Below are 14,497 nucleotides of genomic sequence, written 5' to 3'. Positions count from 1 at the left end.
CCGCGTGCGGGGGTACATGCACCTGAACGAAGCAGACAGGCTGCTGAAAGCGCTCGGGAAGGAAAAGTCTCGGACTCAGACTTTCGAGTCTGCCGCCTTCTATAGCCTCAAAGGCCAGGTAGGAAGCCTTCACGCGGAAATCCCTCTGTTATTGCTGGGCCCCACAGAGGAGGTAGAGCCACCCCTGTGCTGTCCATACGCTCCCTCCAGCCCCTGCCCCTGCTGGGCCACAACGCTGGCCCTCGGCTCGGATCCTCCCCGGGCTCACCGGCAGCAGCGGCCCCGTCCTCCAGGCCAATGTCTGTATGGAATAGTTTGTTTTGTTTAGAGAGAGTTTATGCTATAGGGTGTGTACTCTCACCAGAGAGACAGCAAAAGTGAGAAATTGTCCCTCCCGGGGGCAGGGATGGCCATGCAGCAACCCCTTCACCTCCACTCTCCTCTTGGGATTTTGGGCATGCATACACATGCGCCCAGTGTGAATTTCAGGCCACCAGGTCCAGGACTCGAACCGCAGTCGACCATGTGGGAGTCCAGCGCCTTAACCACCACGCCACCTGCTGGCCCTGTGTGGAACACGTTGTGATGTCTAACGGGAACATCTTCAGAGGCTCACACTGATGTGCTAGTCCTCCTCTGACCAGCTTCCGCCCGTACGCCCAGGGCACGGTGGTCATCCCAGGCACGGGAGGTGTCGTTCCCCGGCCTTACGTTAGGAATCACCGAAGTAAGGAGCATGGGGCCTGCTACCCAGCCCAGAGTTACTGACGTCCCTTTCTCCTCTCTCCCTCTCCTCCCTGTAGATCTGTTATAATGTGGGCCAGTTATTTCTGGCCAAGAAAATGCTACGAAAGGCCTTGAAACTGCTCAATCAAAACTTCCCTTCCAACTTACTCACCCTGTTTCTCCGAGCCCGTGTTGAGAAGAACAGACACTCCAGCTTTGCAAATCCGCATCCCAAAGAGGGCTCACCTCCAGGGTAAGGGAAGCCGACAGGGAGACAGAATCCGCAGCAGCCCCCAAAATTCTATCCGTAAGGAGGCAAGAATGCTCCCAGGCGGGGGCACGTCCTCCCTCTCCCTCCTCACCCCTCCACCTTTCTCTCTGGGGAGCGTGTGTGCCCTGTGGCAATGAAGAATAATAATAAAGATAACGTCAACGGGGCCAGCAAGTGGCATAGTGGTTACCACATTGGACTCCCACAGGGCCTACCGCGGTTCGAGTCCCAGACCCAGTGGCTTGAAAAATCACACTGGGCACGTGTGTGTGCATGCCCAAAATCCCAGGAGGAGAACGAAGAAGTTTTGGTGTGGCCATCCCACCCACTGTCTCTCTCCTTCCCACTGTCTCTCTGGTGGGTGCACCTGCCCTGTGGCAAAAACCATAAAGAGAAATAGTAACATCAGCATTGGGGAGAGACACTGATTGGGGGGCAGCGTAAGAAGGGTGTTGACCGTTGCTAGCGTTGGGTATGAGTCCAGGGAGCTCCTCACTGCTAGCTGTCTGTGTGAAATTGTTCATGTTTTAAAACTGTCTAGCAATTCGTACCAAGGGAGAGCCTCCTCCCTGGGACTCTGCAGAGCTGAGACGCCTCTCTTCCTGGGGGAGACCGAAGAGACCATAGCCGTATCTCTGTAGGGCAGACACAGACAGCCATCCAGGAGAAGTTGCAACCACCAGAAGCCACCTTCTCCCGCTTCCAGAAGTTCCCTTCAACATGGGCACCCCGAGGGGACCGAGTTACTGCCGAGCAGCCGTGCAGGGTGGGGCAGCTCCTGGGGCCACCAAGAGGGAGGGCTGCAGAGTTCAGCAGAGCCACTGCCAGGAGTGAAGCGGCCCTGGGTTCCACATGACACTCCCTCGTGGAGTAAAGTTGCCTCGTTAACTGGGAATTTCAGATAAACGATGAAATTTTTTAGTTACATGTCACACAGAGGGCCTGCTCCCATGACCTGGTGGCCAAGGCAGCAGGATCCCACATGGCCGACCATGCATGCAGTTCAAATCCTGGACCCAGTGGCTTGAGAAACACGTTGGGAGCGTGTGTGTATGTGTGTGTGTGTGCCCAAAATCCTGCAAGGGAACAGTGAAGGAGTAGGGACTGTGGCCTGATCATTCTCCACCAAGTGCCTTCTCGTCCCCCTTCTTCCCTCTCTCGGGTGAGTGCGTACACCCTCCAGGAAGCAAACAAAAAAGTCAAAATAATTAGGGCATATGCATTCCTAAAAAAAAAGGGGTTCATTTTTAAATTCAGATTTAACGAGGCTTCCTCCGTTTCCGTTTGCTAACTCAGATAACCTGCGTTTGCAGCTGCATCTTGCGAACGGTCAGCTACATGAGAGCCCAGCAGCGTCACTGTCACACCACCTGCTGTTCCCTCCTCAGTGTGCTTTTTTCGGAGGCACAGTCAGTAGCATGTCAGACTGTGGGACTGGAAGCCACACGCTGACCGCAGTCCGAATCCCTGGTCTAGTTAGCCGGAAGCACACTGGTGCATATGCGTGTGCCCAGGGTCCTGGAGAGCTGGAGGACCAGGCCCTGTGGAGGGTGACTCTCTCCCTCTGTCCCTCTCTGTCTCTATCTCCTGAACGAAAACTAAGCGGCCAGCGTTAACATATCTGTTAGTGATCGAGGCAGGCCTCCAGCTCAAGCTGGCTGAGTCCCGGCCTGCAATGAGGGCTCTGCGTCCCTCAGCTCCCCACCGCGAGCTGACGGTTTTACCGCTCCTGCATCCCGCAGGGAGAAGAGGCTGGCCCACCTTTACCAGCAAACTGTCTGCTTCTCCCTGCTCTGGCGGATCTACGGCCTGAATTATTTCTTCTACTACAAGTACTACGGTGACCTGGCGGCCATGATGCAAGTGAACAGCGCGCTGGAGACGCAGAACGATTTTCAGGTGGGTGTTCGGGGGCGCTCTCTGAACCTCTCGGCCTCGTTTGGAGACAGAGGCCCTGTGAAAGGCTGCCCGGATTCACAGCCGTGAGGACGTGAGCCAAGCCGGTCTGGCTGGGTGGCAGCCCCCAAACAGGGCCCAAGGACCACTTCACAGTCTTAATAGTTTCTGCGAATCCTAAACAGCTGCTATTTCTACGGGATGTTTCCACTGATATTACCACATAAGCAACAAAACCAGAACAATGTAAAATACATATTTTAAAATAGAAAAACACATTACATATTAACCTAATTAACACTTGTAACAAAACAGTATTTGGGGGCCGCAAGTGGTGTGATGGTTAAGGCACTAGACTCCCACATGGCTAACTGCGGTTCAAGTCCCAGACCTGGCAGCTAGTTTTGCCACTTTTCCTCTCTCTCTCTCTCTTCCTGGTGAGTATATATGCCCTATAGTGAATTGGAAAGCAATAATAATTAATAAAATAATTCTAGAGAAAAAAGCATTTCTCCAAACAAAATATCTAATGAGACATGTGTATTAAATTTTTGTAAACCTCTTAATATCTGGCTTCAGAAACAATGACTACATTCTCACATCCGCTTCTATCTTCACTTTTACAATAATATGTATGATGCCTCTGGAAAACTCCGTTTTATACTCATGAGAGAATGAGGGTAAAAAAATATATGAAAATTCTTGGCCAGCAGGTGGCGTTGCGGTTAAGGAGCTGGATTCCCACATGGCTGACCACGGTTTGAGGGACTCGAACCGTGGCCGACTACATGGGAGTCCGGGACTCGAACCGAGGCCGACTACATGGGAGTCCAGTGACAATGCCATTATGCTAACTGCTAGTCCCGCTAATTATCATTTTAAAGGGTTGTTTAAAGAGTGATCGACTTCCCTCAAATATCTAAGCTAGGTTTAGAGATAGTCCTTATATAATTTTGAAAGCAAACAAGCTAAACCAACCTTGCTTTTCTGTAGAATTACGAAGTTAATGCATCCCTGCTCTAACGAGTTAAACACCGTGGAAGGACACAAGAGAGAGCAAAGTCCCTTTTCTCCCTCAAGCCCCGGCCCCAACGAGTAGGTCAGCATAGGGACCCTGGCACGCACCCTCCCAGGCCTCCACCATGTAGCTGCGTGCCCACACATACATGCCATCGCTTTCGTGTGCACAGAAATTAAAATGTGGGGAACAGCAGTTAGCATAATGGCTATGTCGCTGGACTCCCATGCAGTCGACCACGGGTCGTGTCCCGGACCCGGTGGCTTAAAACTCATGCTGGGCGCGTGTGCGTGCATGCCCAAGATCCCGGGAGGAGAATGGAGGAGAGGGAATTGCGGCGTGACCGTCCCCCCTGGGGGGTGATTTCTCGCTTTCTGTCTGTGTGTCTCTCTCTGTCTTTCTGGCGAGCACACGCGCCCTATAGCAAAAAAAAAAAAAAAAACTCTCCAAAAAAAGAAAAGAAAGAAATGAAAATGTAGATGTTTAAGGATGCGTGGGCAGAAGTGGCCGTCACAGTTGCCCCGGGTGACCCAGTAAATAGATGGCTGAAACCCAGCGTGTTTCTGTGTGTGGGCCCACGCCGTGGCTGGCCGACGAGAGCTCTCACAGGGTGTCCCTGGCCGCCTGTGGCGGACTCTGCCCCAGCTTGCCCTGCCTGCTGCCCGTTGCAGATTATCAAGGCCTACCTGGACTACTCACTATACCACCAGCTCCGTAACTGCCAGGGCGTGTGGTTCAAGTACGAGGTCATGGCCGTGGAGAAGACCTTCCACCTGCCCTTGAAGGCCGAGGGCATTCAAGTCATGGCCTACGTGGCCGACACCCTGAGCTACATGAAGTTCATATTGGGTTGCCTGGACTTGGCCATCGAGTTAGGTAAGGGCTGGCGGTGGGAGGGTGTGGAGGCACAGCGGTGCCCAAATTCACGTGGGTCCCTTTCTCCCCAGGCTCTCGAGCTCAGAAGATGTGGGCTCTCCTCCAGAACCCCAGCAAACAGTATTCGGTCCTCTGCAGACTCACCACGGCTCTGTTCTTGAAAAACAAGTATCTATCTCTGAGCAGTTCCCGAAGCTGGGGGAGAAAGCTGCAACGCCCAGTGTTCTGGGCTCGCTGTGCCCCCGGGGTGGGAAGGGCCACAGCTTCCAAGATGCCGGCACGGACGCTGGCCGTCCTCACCCTGGGTACCACTGCTCGGCCTGGCAGAGCCCCCTCCCTGCTGTGGGAAGCAGGCCTGCAGCCCTGTCAGGTGCAGGGAAGGAGAAGGTCCCTTAGGGACAGATGCTCGGAGAACAGCACCAGGACTGGAGGCCAGGGTGACAGGAGACCATGACAGAGCAGTTAGAAGGAAGACCCGATCCGAGAATCAGGCCGGTGCCCTAGCCGGACTGCCCCAGCAGAGGTGGCGTTGCAGGCTGCTTTCGGGCCGTGTGTGGGCGCAGCCCAGACAGCACTGCCGGGCGTGCTGGCCTGCAGGGCTGGAAGCCGCGTGGCCAGCCCCAGGCTCAGACTCTCTGTCCATCTCAAACGCTCCAGGCCGTGTGGGCACCAGAGAGCCTGAGGAGGTGGTCGGCTCGAGGAGGGGCATGGTGGCATGAGAGCCCGTGTGCGTGCTCTGCTCTCACACGCAGTGTGCACGCCCTCGATCATCCGTATCTGGTCCTGGTCACTGGGCGGGCCTGACACGGCCCCGACTGGACTTCCCGCCTGCTCTCCGCCGGCTCTGACCCCGCCCTTCCCTCTCCGTAGACAGAAGCAGCTGGTGGTCCTGCTACAGAGGCTGTGGGACTTCTCCGTCGCCGAGGACCACACCCTCAGCAAAGGCTTCTTTTATTTTGTCTGCTTGGACATCATGCTTTATTCGGGTAAGCGCGGGGGCCCGTGCCCGCGTGGTGGGCAGCTGTCAGGGCCGGCTTTGATGGCGCGAGGGTCTGGCTAGATGGGCCCAGGGCAGGGCTGGGAGAGCCTGGCGGTGCGAGGCAGAGCTGTGCGGAGGGACCTGCTGGGGATGAGCTGCCAGTCAGACCACCAGGGCGATTTACACGCGAGTTGTCGAGACCGACAGCGTCTCTCTGTGTGCCTTTTATGAGGGCCTATAATTAAAACCAATTTTAGGGGGAGGTTTTTGCCTTAGGGTGCATGTGCTTGCCGGAGAGACAGAGGGACAGAAACAATGAGAGGGAAAATGAGAAATCATCCCCATGCCACAATCCCTTCTCTTCCGTTCTCCTGGGATCTGGGGCACGTGCGCATACATGCCTGATGTGATTTCGAAGCCACCAGGTCCGGGACTTGAACCATGGTCAGCCATGTGGGAGTCCAGTGATGTGACCACCATGCCACCTGCTGGCCCCACAGGCGTGCAATGTTTAGCAGGCTGTAGAGACTTAGCCCGTTAGAGTGGAGGATTGCTCTGCTAATGCTGAGTTCCAGGCACTGGTAGCCATGGGTGATCTGGAAAACAGATAACCTTTTGGGGACACCAAGGAGGCTGCCCTCAGCACATACTAACCACAGGGACCCACTGGGGCTCGCTTTCCCCATGCATGACTTAGAATGGGGGTGCAGGTGTTACTGCAGTGGGAAAGGCTAAGCTGCACTCCCTGGCTTCGTGCACTGGAGCCAGGAAGGTTGACTGGAACCATACGCACCTGGCTGTGCTATGTCACCATGTCGTCGACGCAGAGCGGTCCACGGCGGCACGGGGCCATGCGGTCCTGCACTTGTTCCAATCCTGGGGCCCTCTGGATTCGTAACGTAGCTGGGGACTCTATCCCTGCGGTGGGAATTCTACAGGGAGTGGCTGGGCCCGGAAGATGGCCACCCCCGCCCACCAGGAAGCTACCTTGTTTCTGCCTTTTCCAGGCTTCGTTTATAGAACGTTTGAAGAATGTTTGAAATTCATACACCAGAACGAAGATAACACCGACCTCAAGTTCCACAGCGGAATCCTCCTGGCCCTGTACTCGTGTGTGGCCATCTGGTAACCCTGGGCTCTAGCTCTCAGTTCCCACAGTGGGAGCGGCGAACCCTGACGAAGAGCTCTAGGAAAGCTTTGTTCTGAAAGGAAGAAAACGTTTTCTTAATGTGTACCTGAGACAGTTTAAAGGGGTCAGAGAATATTCATGCTGCATGACTCCTTAGGGACCATCCAGCCAAGGATGGGAAAGTGACAGTGCCCCCCGTGGCGCTCAGACCAGTGGACACCCACCCCACGTCCACTCACGGTGAGGCGGGACACCCGGGCCAGATGGCTGGCGTCCCAAGAGGCTGGCTTGGAGGGAGACAGTAGTGCCCTTGCCCTGCCCATGCGCCACACCCGACCCCAGGGAGACGTGTTGCCGAAGCGGGGTACCGACGATGTGCTCATGAGGGTCTCCGTGTGCCTCATGAAGAAACCGTGCATAGGTTTCAAAACCTTTTGCACAAAAATAAATCCGTGCATTAATCCCATCTCTCCGTGAACTTTTGGAATCCCTCGGTGCGAGCCGTTTATTTCGGTATCTGCAGGCCAACGGGCTCCCTGGCACTGAGCCCCGAGGTCAGACTCTCCGCTGGGCAGGCCGTGGTGGAAAACTGCAGGTCCCCCATCACCGCAGGCTCCCCACCGGCCTCGCTGGCTTCCAGGAGGACCCAGCGAGAGGATGCTGAGTGCACTTGCCCGTCACCAGCCGGCCACATCCGTCCTTGTCACTGCAGGGGCGAGTGAGGTGGGGAGAGAGAGACCCGCGCTTTGCACCACGGATGGAGGTCCCTCATGGGGCGGAGACCTCTCCCTGCAGCCTCTCGGCCATGCAGCACAAGTCTGACCCTTCACCTACTCAGGGGCCTGGCTGATGGCCAACCCATGAGGAAGGCGGGGAACAGGAAGGCCCCCAAGTGGGCGGAACGGAACACAGATGCGTTACTTCCCTGCCCGTCCACCCCGATTTCCCTTCCCAGAGGGGATATAGCTGCAGTGTCCACACGGCCATGCAGGGTGTGGTGGTGAGACCGAGTGGCAGGATGGCGACATTCCTGCATGCCCCCAGTCAGATCTGCAAGTTCACATACAAATGCCTTATAAAGTCACTTGGGAGAGTTAAAAGCTAATTCATTATCCTTGCAGTTAAAATTCAAAGTCAAATGAACTTGCCCATGTGAGTTGAAGTTCGAGGTGTGTACGGTCCCCAAGTCCTCGCTTCCCCTCCCCTCTCAGTTGTGTCCTACCCAAGCGCCCTGTGGTCACCTGTGGAGCTGGTGAAGGGCGATTCCCGCCCCTTGTTCGGAGTCTGTTTCGGTGGGTCTGAGCTGGATGCAGAATTTTTGTGCATAAGGACCCCTGCCCCCGGGGGTGCTGTGACACCAGGCGAAGGCCACCCTCTGAGAAGTGCTGGCCTGGGCCCTCTCTCTTTAGAAGCAATTTCTTCAAGTCCAGAATGTATGGCTCCACGTGTTTGATCTGCTTTGCTTTTTCAAGAGTCCAGAGAAACAAATAAACGTTGCGAATATTACTCAGATAGTGCCAAGGGCTGTGCTCCTCCGAATGCTCCGAGATTCTACCCTGCCTTTGTGTGTGTCGCAGAATTCCCTGCTCTTGCGGGGAGAGTGGAGGGCGTGGGCGGGCGGCACTTTCTGGGCCCAACTGCAGGATTCACGTGGGGAAACCAGCCCGTTGCCAGTGACCTGGATTTTCTCGTTCTTCTGCAATGCTGCAGGTACGCCAGGCTTGAGAAGTGGGATGACTTTGACATATTTTCCAAAAAAGCCAAGCATCTCATGCTGAGGAGAACCCCAACGGCCCTTTACTACGAAGGAGTCACCAGATACCTAGAGGGCCAGGTGCTCAACCTTCAGAAGCAGATCGAGCAGGAGGCTGAGAACGCCCAGGACTATGGTGTCGAGCTGCTCAAGGTGAGGCCCCTGCCCGGGTCCTGCCCACTTCCGGAGCGAGCTGTTTCTCCCGGGGTTCACGCTCAGTTCTCACGGCAGTTTTGGAAGGCAGTCCCCCAAATACCAGAAAGGAAATCCACTTTGCCTATGATCTTACTACTCAGAGGTGGCCGCTGCTGCTTTCTTGAGGCTTTGCCATAGGGCACATGTGCTCCTCTCCAGATTTGGGGCACAAATGCACACACATCTGGCATGATTTTAAGCTGCCCGGTCTGGGAGTCAAACCATAGTCACATGTTTGCCCAGCACCTTATCTACCACACCACCTGCTGGCCTTAGAAAAACACTTTTTCACGTTTTGTACTTTTCGATACATATTTTCTCAAAAATGTAGTTTAGTCTATGTCACTCTCCAGGTCCTTTTCTGCGTGTCGCATGTCTGCACACTTCCATTTTTGTCATTTGCTGTTAAATGTATTAGGAATAATTTCCCACAGCGCGAATCTGAAGGAAGTGTGTCCTCGCTGGTGGTACCAGAGAATATGGAGCCCGAGTGCTTTTGGCTAGAATGTTCTGTGCTCCTTTACTGCTCGTGCCGTGAGAGGCATCCTGGCAGGTGGAACATTCAGGTCGCCTGCTACCAGGTGCCAGGTACAGGCGTGAGCAGACAGACCCGGCAGCGTCTCTGGGCTTCGCAGAGGAGCCTGGGCGGGCCCCTGCGGAAACAACGGGCCAGCCCTCTGGTGCTGTTTTGCCAGATGTCCGTCTTGTTCTGGTGAGACCTGGGCAGGGCCGCGGTAGTTCCTGCTGCCGTGGCGCGGCCCGCCACAGACCTGACAGTCAGGAACACCTGCTTTCACCCCACAGATTGGCAGAAGCTAAGTAGGCATGGCCGCGGGTTCTACCCAGGGTCTCACAGGGCCAACGTCCAGGGGTCAGACCCTTCTGCCGAGTACTCGCAGGTGGTAGGCAGGACTCAGACACTGGGTGTCCCAGACACGCCTCCGCTCAGAGATGATGACGGTAAACTCAGGAACAGTGCAGTCGGGGGTACAAAATCGGTGAGCACACCGCTCGCTTACTCCTCTCGAGGTTGGTCTTTTTCACTCCTTTTGTTCGTTAGTTTTCTTTGGTTTTTAGACAGGGCGTCATGGCGGTGGACCAGGATTACAGGTGACACCAGTGCACCCAGCCTTTAGGTCCGACCAGGAGTGGAGCCCAGGCCTCCCTTGCGTGTCAGCCTGCAGGGCACAGCACCCTGGTGCATGGCAGCACCGTTCCGGGGTCAAAGAAGAGAAAGTCTGGGACCAGTAGTTAGTGCCTCCCATGTAGTCGACCACAGTTCGCGTCCCAGACCCAGTGGCTTAAACTCACGCCAGGCATGTGCGTGCATGCCCAAGATCCCGAGAGGAGCATGGAGGAGCATGGCCACGCCGCAATCCCTTCTCCTTTCTCCTCTGTTCTCCTCTCGGGATCTTGGGCACACACACACACGTGCCTGGCATGAGTTTAAGCCACCAGGTCTGGGACTCAAACCATAGTCAACTCCATGAGAGTCCAGCGACGTAGCCATTACACCAACTGCTAGTCCCATTTTGTTTTTTTGAGAGCGATTTTTGCTATAGGACACATACATTCACCTGAGAGAGAAAGAAGGAGAGAGAGAAACAGAAAGTGAGAAATCACCGCCCCCCAGGGGGGAGGGATACATTCTCTGTTCCATGGCCTTCTCCTCCATTCTCTTCTTGGGATTTTGGGTATACACACACACACACACACACACACACACACACAGCATGAATTTCAAGGCACCAGGTCTGGGACTCGAACTGCAGGCAGAGGTGGGAGTCCAGTGACGGATCCATTTACACCATCTGCTGGCCCTTTATTATTGAGAGAGTACTGAAGTCTCCAACTATTATTGCAAAACTATTTCTACCTTCAATTTCTTCAGTTTTTGTTTTTAATATATTTTGATGGTATTGTTATTAGGTGCATACATTCTTAGAATCATGTCTTCTTCCTGTATTTACATTTTTATTACTATTTGCCGATCTTGGGGCCCGCAGGTGGTGTGGTGTGGTGGTTTAGATGCTGGACTCCCACATGGCCAACTGCGGTTTGAGTCCTGGACCTGGCAGCTTGAAAGTCATGGGCGCATGTGCGTGCCCAAGATCCTGAGAGGAGAATGGAGAAGGAAGGATTGTGCCATGGCCATCTCCTCTGGGAGGGATGATGTATCACTTTCCTTCCCACTGTCTGTCTCTCTCTCTCTCTCCGGTGAGTGCACATGCCCCGTGGCAAAAACAAAACAAAAAACCAAGCAATATATTTGTATTAGGTCGTCAGAAATGTCATGGCTATTTTTCTGGTTCTCTATGCAAAAATGTGACATTCTTTTTTGTTTCTTACAAACCTGTTTGATTGAAAGTCTCTTTTGGGGCCAGCCAGTGAAAGGGTGGCTAAGGCAATTGGATCCCACATGGTTAATTGCCTGGTTCAAGTCCCAGACCTGGCGGCTTGAGAAGAATGCCAGGACTGTGTGTGAGTATGCCCCAAATCCCAAGAGGAGAACGGAGAAGGGACTGTGGACATCTTCCTGAGAGAGGGGTGTGTTTTCCTACTTTCTCTCTTTCTCCCCAGCCCTACCCTGGCGAGTGCACATGCCCTGTAGCAAACTGACAAAACAGAAATGCTTAGGATCCAATCTGCTCCACCTAGATTAGGAAGGGGCCATGAACAGGGACTTTGCTATGACCTCAATCGCCTCAACAATGCAAAGGACTACATTTCCCTAGATGTAAATGTGAACGCCTCTTCCCCAAGGTTAGGTATGGTATAGCTGCAACTACTGCACCTGCTCGGCCTGCCCTGCACACGTTCACAGGTGTCTCTTTCACCTACTGCTTATGCCTGTAAGCCCGGCTCCACGGTGCATGAAACTGGCGTGTCCCAGTAGTTCCAAATCCTCTGGGGCGCAGAGTAATGGTCTCCTGCCCTGTGCATGATTGCCACCGCACTGACAAACTCCTCTGGCTGCAAAATGAACACGCGTTTGGCCTCTGTCTGCTGTGCGTGGACGGATGGGCCCGTGCAGCTTCAGAAGTGTGATAGGATTTGTCTCGGAGTGTGTCTCTTTGGGTTCATCTTGCTTGGCATTTTTGAGCTTCTTAGATGTTTGTATTCATGCCTTTGATCAAATTTGTGAAGTTCTCAGCCATTATTTCTTCAAATGTTCTCTCTACCCGTTTCTTCCTTCTGGGACTTCCACAAGTCATATGTTGGTCTGTTTGCTGGTGTCGTAAAGCTCCCTTAGGCTCTGTTCAGTTTTCTGAGATCGTTTTCCTTTCTGTCCTTCAGGCTTATGAATTTCCATTGCTCTGTCTCACGTCTGCTGCCTCCTCAAATCTGCCTTTAAATTCTTCTGGCGAATTTTTCACTTCCAGAATTACTTTTTTGCTCTCTTTCCTTTTTTTTTTTTTCTTTTTTTCTCTTTTTTCTTTTTTTTTTTTTTTTTTTTTTTGTTTTGCTATGGGTGTGTGTGTGTGCTCGCTGGAGAGACAGAGGGAAAGTGAGAAATCACTACCATGATTTTTAAGTCACCAGCTCCAGGACCCGAGCCAGGGTCAGCCATATGGTAATCCAGCACCACGGCACTGGCCCCTCTTTTAATCTTTAAAAATCTCTGTGTTGAGAAGGTGTGACGGATCTCACAGAGCCTACTGTGTGTCTCACCTTTCCGTTAGCATTCAGCATTATTATTGATATTTCAGAACGAGTCCCTCCCATTGAGCTGGCTTTTCTCTTGGTCATTTTTGTCCTCTTATTTGTCTGTCTTTAGTTTTCCTGGACCTGGAGGCTTGAGAGTCACAGCGGTGTGTGTGTGTGTGTGTGTGTGTGTGCATGTGTCCCCAAAATCCTGAGAGGAGAACAGGGGGACTGTTGTGTGGCCATCCCCCCTTGGGGCTGATTTCTCACTTTCCCTCTCTGTTCTGTGTCTCTCCAAAGAGTGCAGGTTCCCTATAGCAAAACCAGAGAGAGAGAGAGAGAGAGAGAAAGAAAAAACCCTCTGTATTAACATTTCCATTTTGTTTATTTTCTAGATTTTACCCTTCTCTTCCTTTAGCTATTTGAGCATCTTTAAGAGTTGTTCAGGTTATTTTCTTTTCCCTTTCCTTTTTTATTTATTTAAATTTACATTTTATCACATGACTTTACAGTATGCATTTCTTTTTCCAACACAAAAACCATGCATGTCAGTCAAGACAAGGATAATTCTTATATACATTATCGTCAGCAAATAGCTTTTTGTTTTTTGTCAGTTAAGCATATTTTTACCCATCTTTTCCTTCCCCTTACCCCTCCCTCCCTTCCATACTAAACTTTCTCCCCACATTTTATTGATTCACAAAAGATCTTATAGTATGGACAAAGCTAGAATCCAGCGACAAGTGTGGATTGTTATTACTGAACTTATGCAAATAGCCACTCTGCCACAAAAGAAGAATGCTCACAAATATTTTCCAATTGCAAAGGGGTCAGGAAGGGAGAAAAGTTTATGTTTCAATTAAAATAATTCTTTTTTAACAAATTGCTGAACCTAACAACTCAAAAGAAAACAAAAATCCTTAAATCTGGAAGACAAAGCATGGAAGAAAATCAGTAATGTTTTAGAAAAAAGTCACAGAATTCTATTTCACCAGTTCAGTCTCGTGTAAACTCTTTGGTCGAATTTGCAGTGTTACTGTGTCTGACCTTTCTGTTAACATTCAACATTATTATTGATATTTCAGAACTTGTCCCTCCCACTGAGCTGGCTTTTTCTTGGTCATTTTTGTTCTCTTATTTGTCTGTCTTTAGTTTTCCTGGTACAGTACTCCCTTCAGAACTTCTCGAAGAGCTGGTCTGCTGTTGGTAAATTCTTCCAGGTTTTGTTTATCTGAGAATGTTTTTATCTTTTCTTCCCACATCAAGGATAATCTTGCTGGATATAGTATTTTTGGCTGAAACTGTTTTTCACTTAATACTTTGAATATATTTTCCCATTCTTTCCTTGCTTGCATTGTTTCTGATGAGAGGTCTGACGTTAGCCTGACGACAAGACAAAACTGTGGTGGAAAAGAAAATATCTTTCTTTTGCTAGGTGCGAGGCCACGAAAACAAAAGATAGGGTAACAAGAGAAAAGTATATCATTTTATTTCATGTAAGTTTTATGTGACATGGGAGCCTTATCTGGAGAGTTAAGTGCCTCCCTAGGTTTGGATAATTGAGTGCCTCCCTGGGTTTGAAAGTTTTCTTCTAGGATTTCATGGACTAGACTATCAATGCCCTGATTAGTTTCTTCACCTTCTGGGGTACCGACTATCCGGACGTTTGGGCGTCTAATGGTATCTAGTATTACTCGTATAGTAACTCTCATTTTCTTGGGTTATTTTCTCAGTCTTCTTGGTGAATTTTTCTAGGTCAAACGTTCTATCTGCTACCTCAGACTTGATCTTCTGCATGATCTAATCTACTTTTAATACTTTCAAGGGGGGTTTTGTTTTCCTGAATTGCAGCCTTCTTCTCTAACGGTTCTGTTTGATTCTGTTTTATGGTGTGCTTCCTCTTTCAGATCGTGGGAGAACCTCCTCAGCTCCTGAGAGTCAGTGTCTCTTTTCTCCTGCATCTTTTTTTTTTTTTTTTTTTTTTTTTTTTTTTTTTTTTTGTGTGTAGA

At 51.5% G+C, this 14,497-nt stretch overlaps 1 protein-coding gene across 1 annotated transcript in view; it reads left to right on the top strand.

Moving 5' to 3' along the window:
• ADCY10 (adenylate cyclase 10) overlaps window positions 1-14,497 on the top strand; it is an 80,856-nt gene that overhangs the window by 62,431 nt on the left and 3,928 nt on the right. The window contains exons 24-31 of the mRNA XM_006147039.3: window positions 11-118; window positions 804-979; window positions 2,740-2,896; window positions 4,583-4,787; window positions 4,859-4,955; window positions 5,658-5,773; window positions 6,774-6,891; window positions 8,606-8,801. Coding sequence (XP_006147101.1) covers window positions 11-118; window positions 804-979; window positions 2,740-2,896; window positions 4,583-4,787; window positions 4,859-4,955; window positions 5,658-5,773; window positions 6,774-6,891; window positions 8,606-8,801 — 1,173 coding nt within the window. The remainder of the gene's footprint in view (window positions 1-10; window positions 119-803; window positions 980-2,739; window positions 2,897-4,582; window positions 4,788-4,858; window positions 4,956-5,657; window positions 5,774-6,773; window positions 6,892-8,605; window positions 8,802-14,497) is intronic.

The sequence above is a fragment of the Tupaia chinensis genome, unplaced genomic scaffold (genome assembly GCF_000334495.1).
Source record: "Tupaia chinensis unplaced genomic scaffold, TupChi_1.0 Scaffold000198_1, whole genome shotgun sequence".
Lineage (NCBI taxonomy): Eukaryota > Metazoa > Chordata > Mammalia > Scandentia > Tupaiidae > Tupaia > Tupaia belangeri.
The sequence above is the reverse complement of the archived record's forward strand: the minus strand, read 5'-3'. Positions and strand labels throughout refer to the sequence as shown.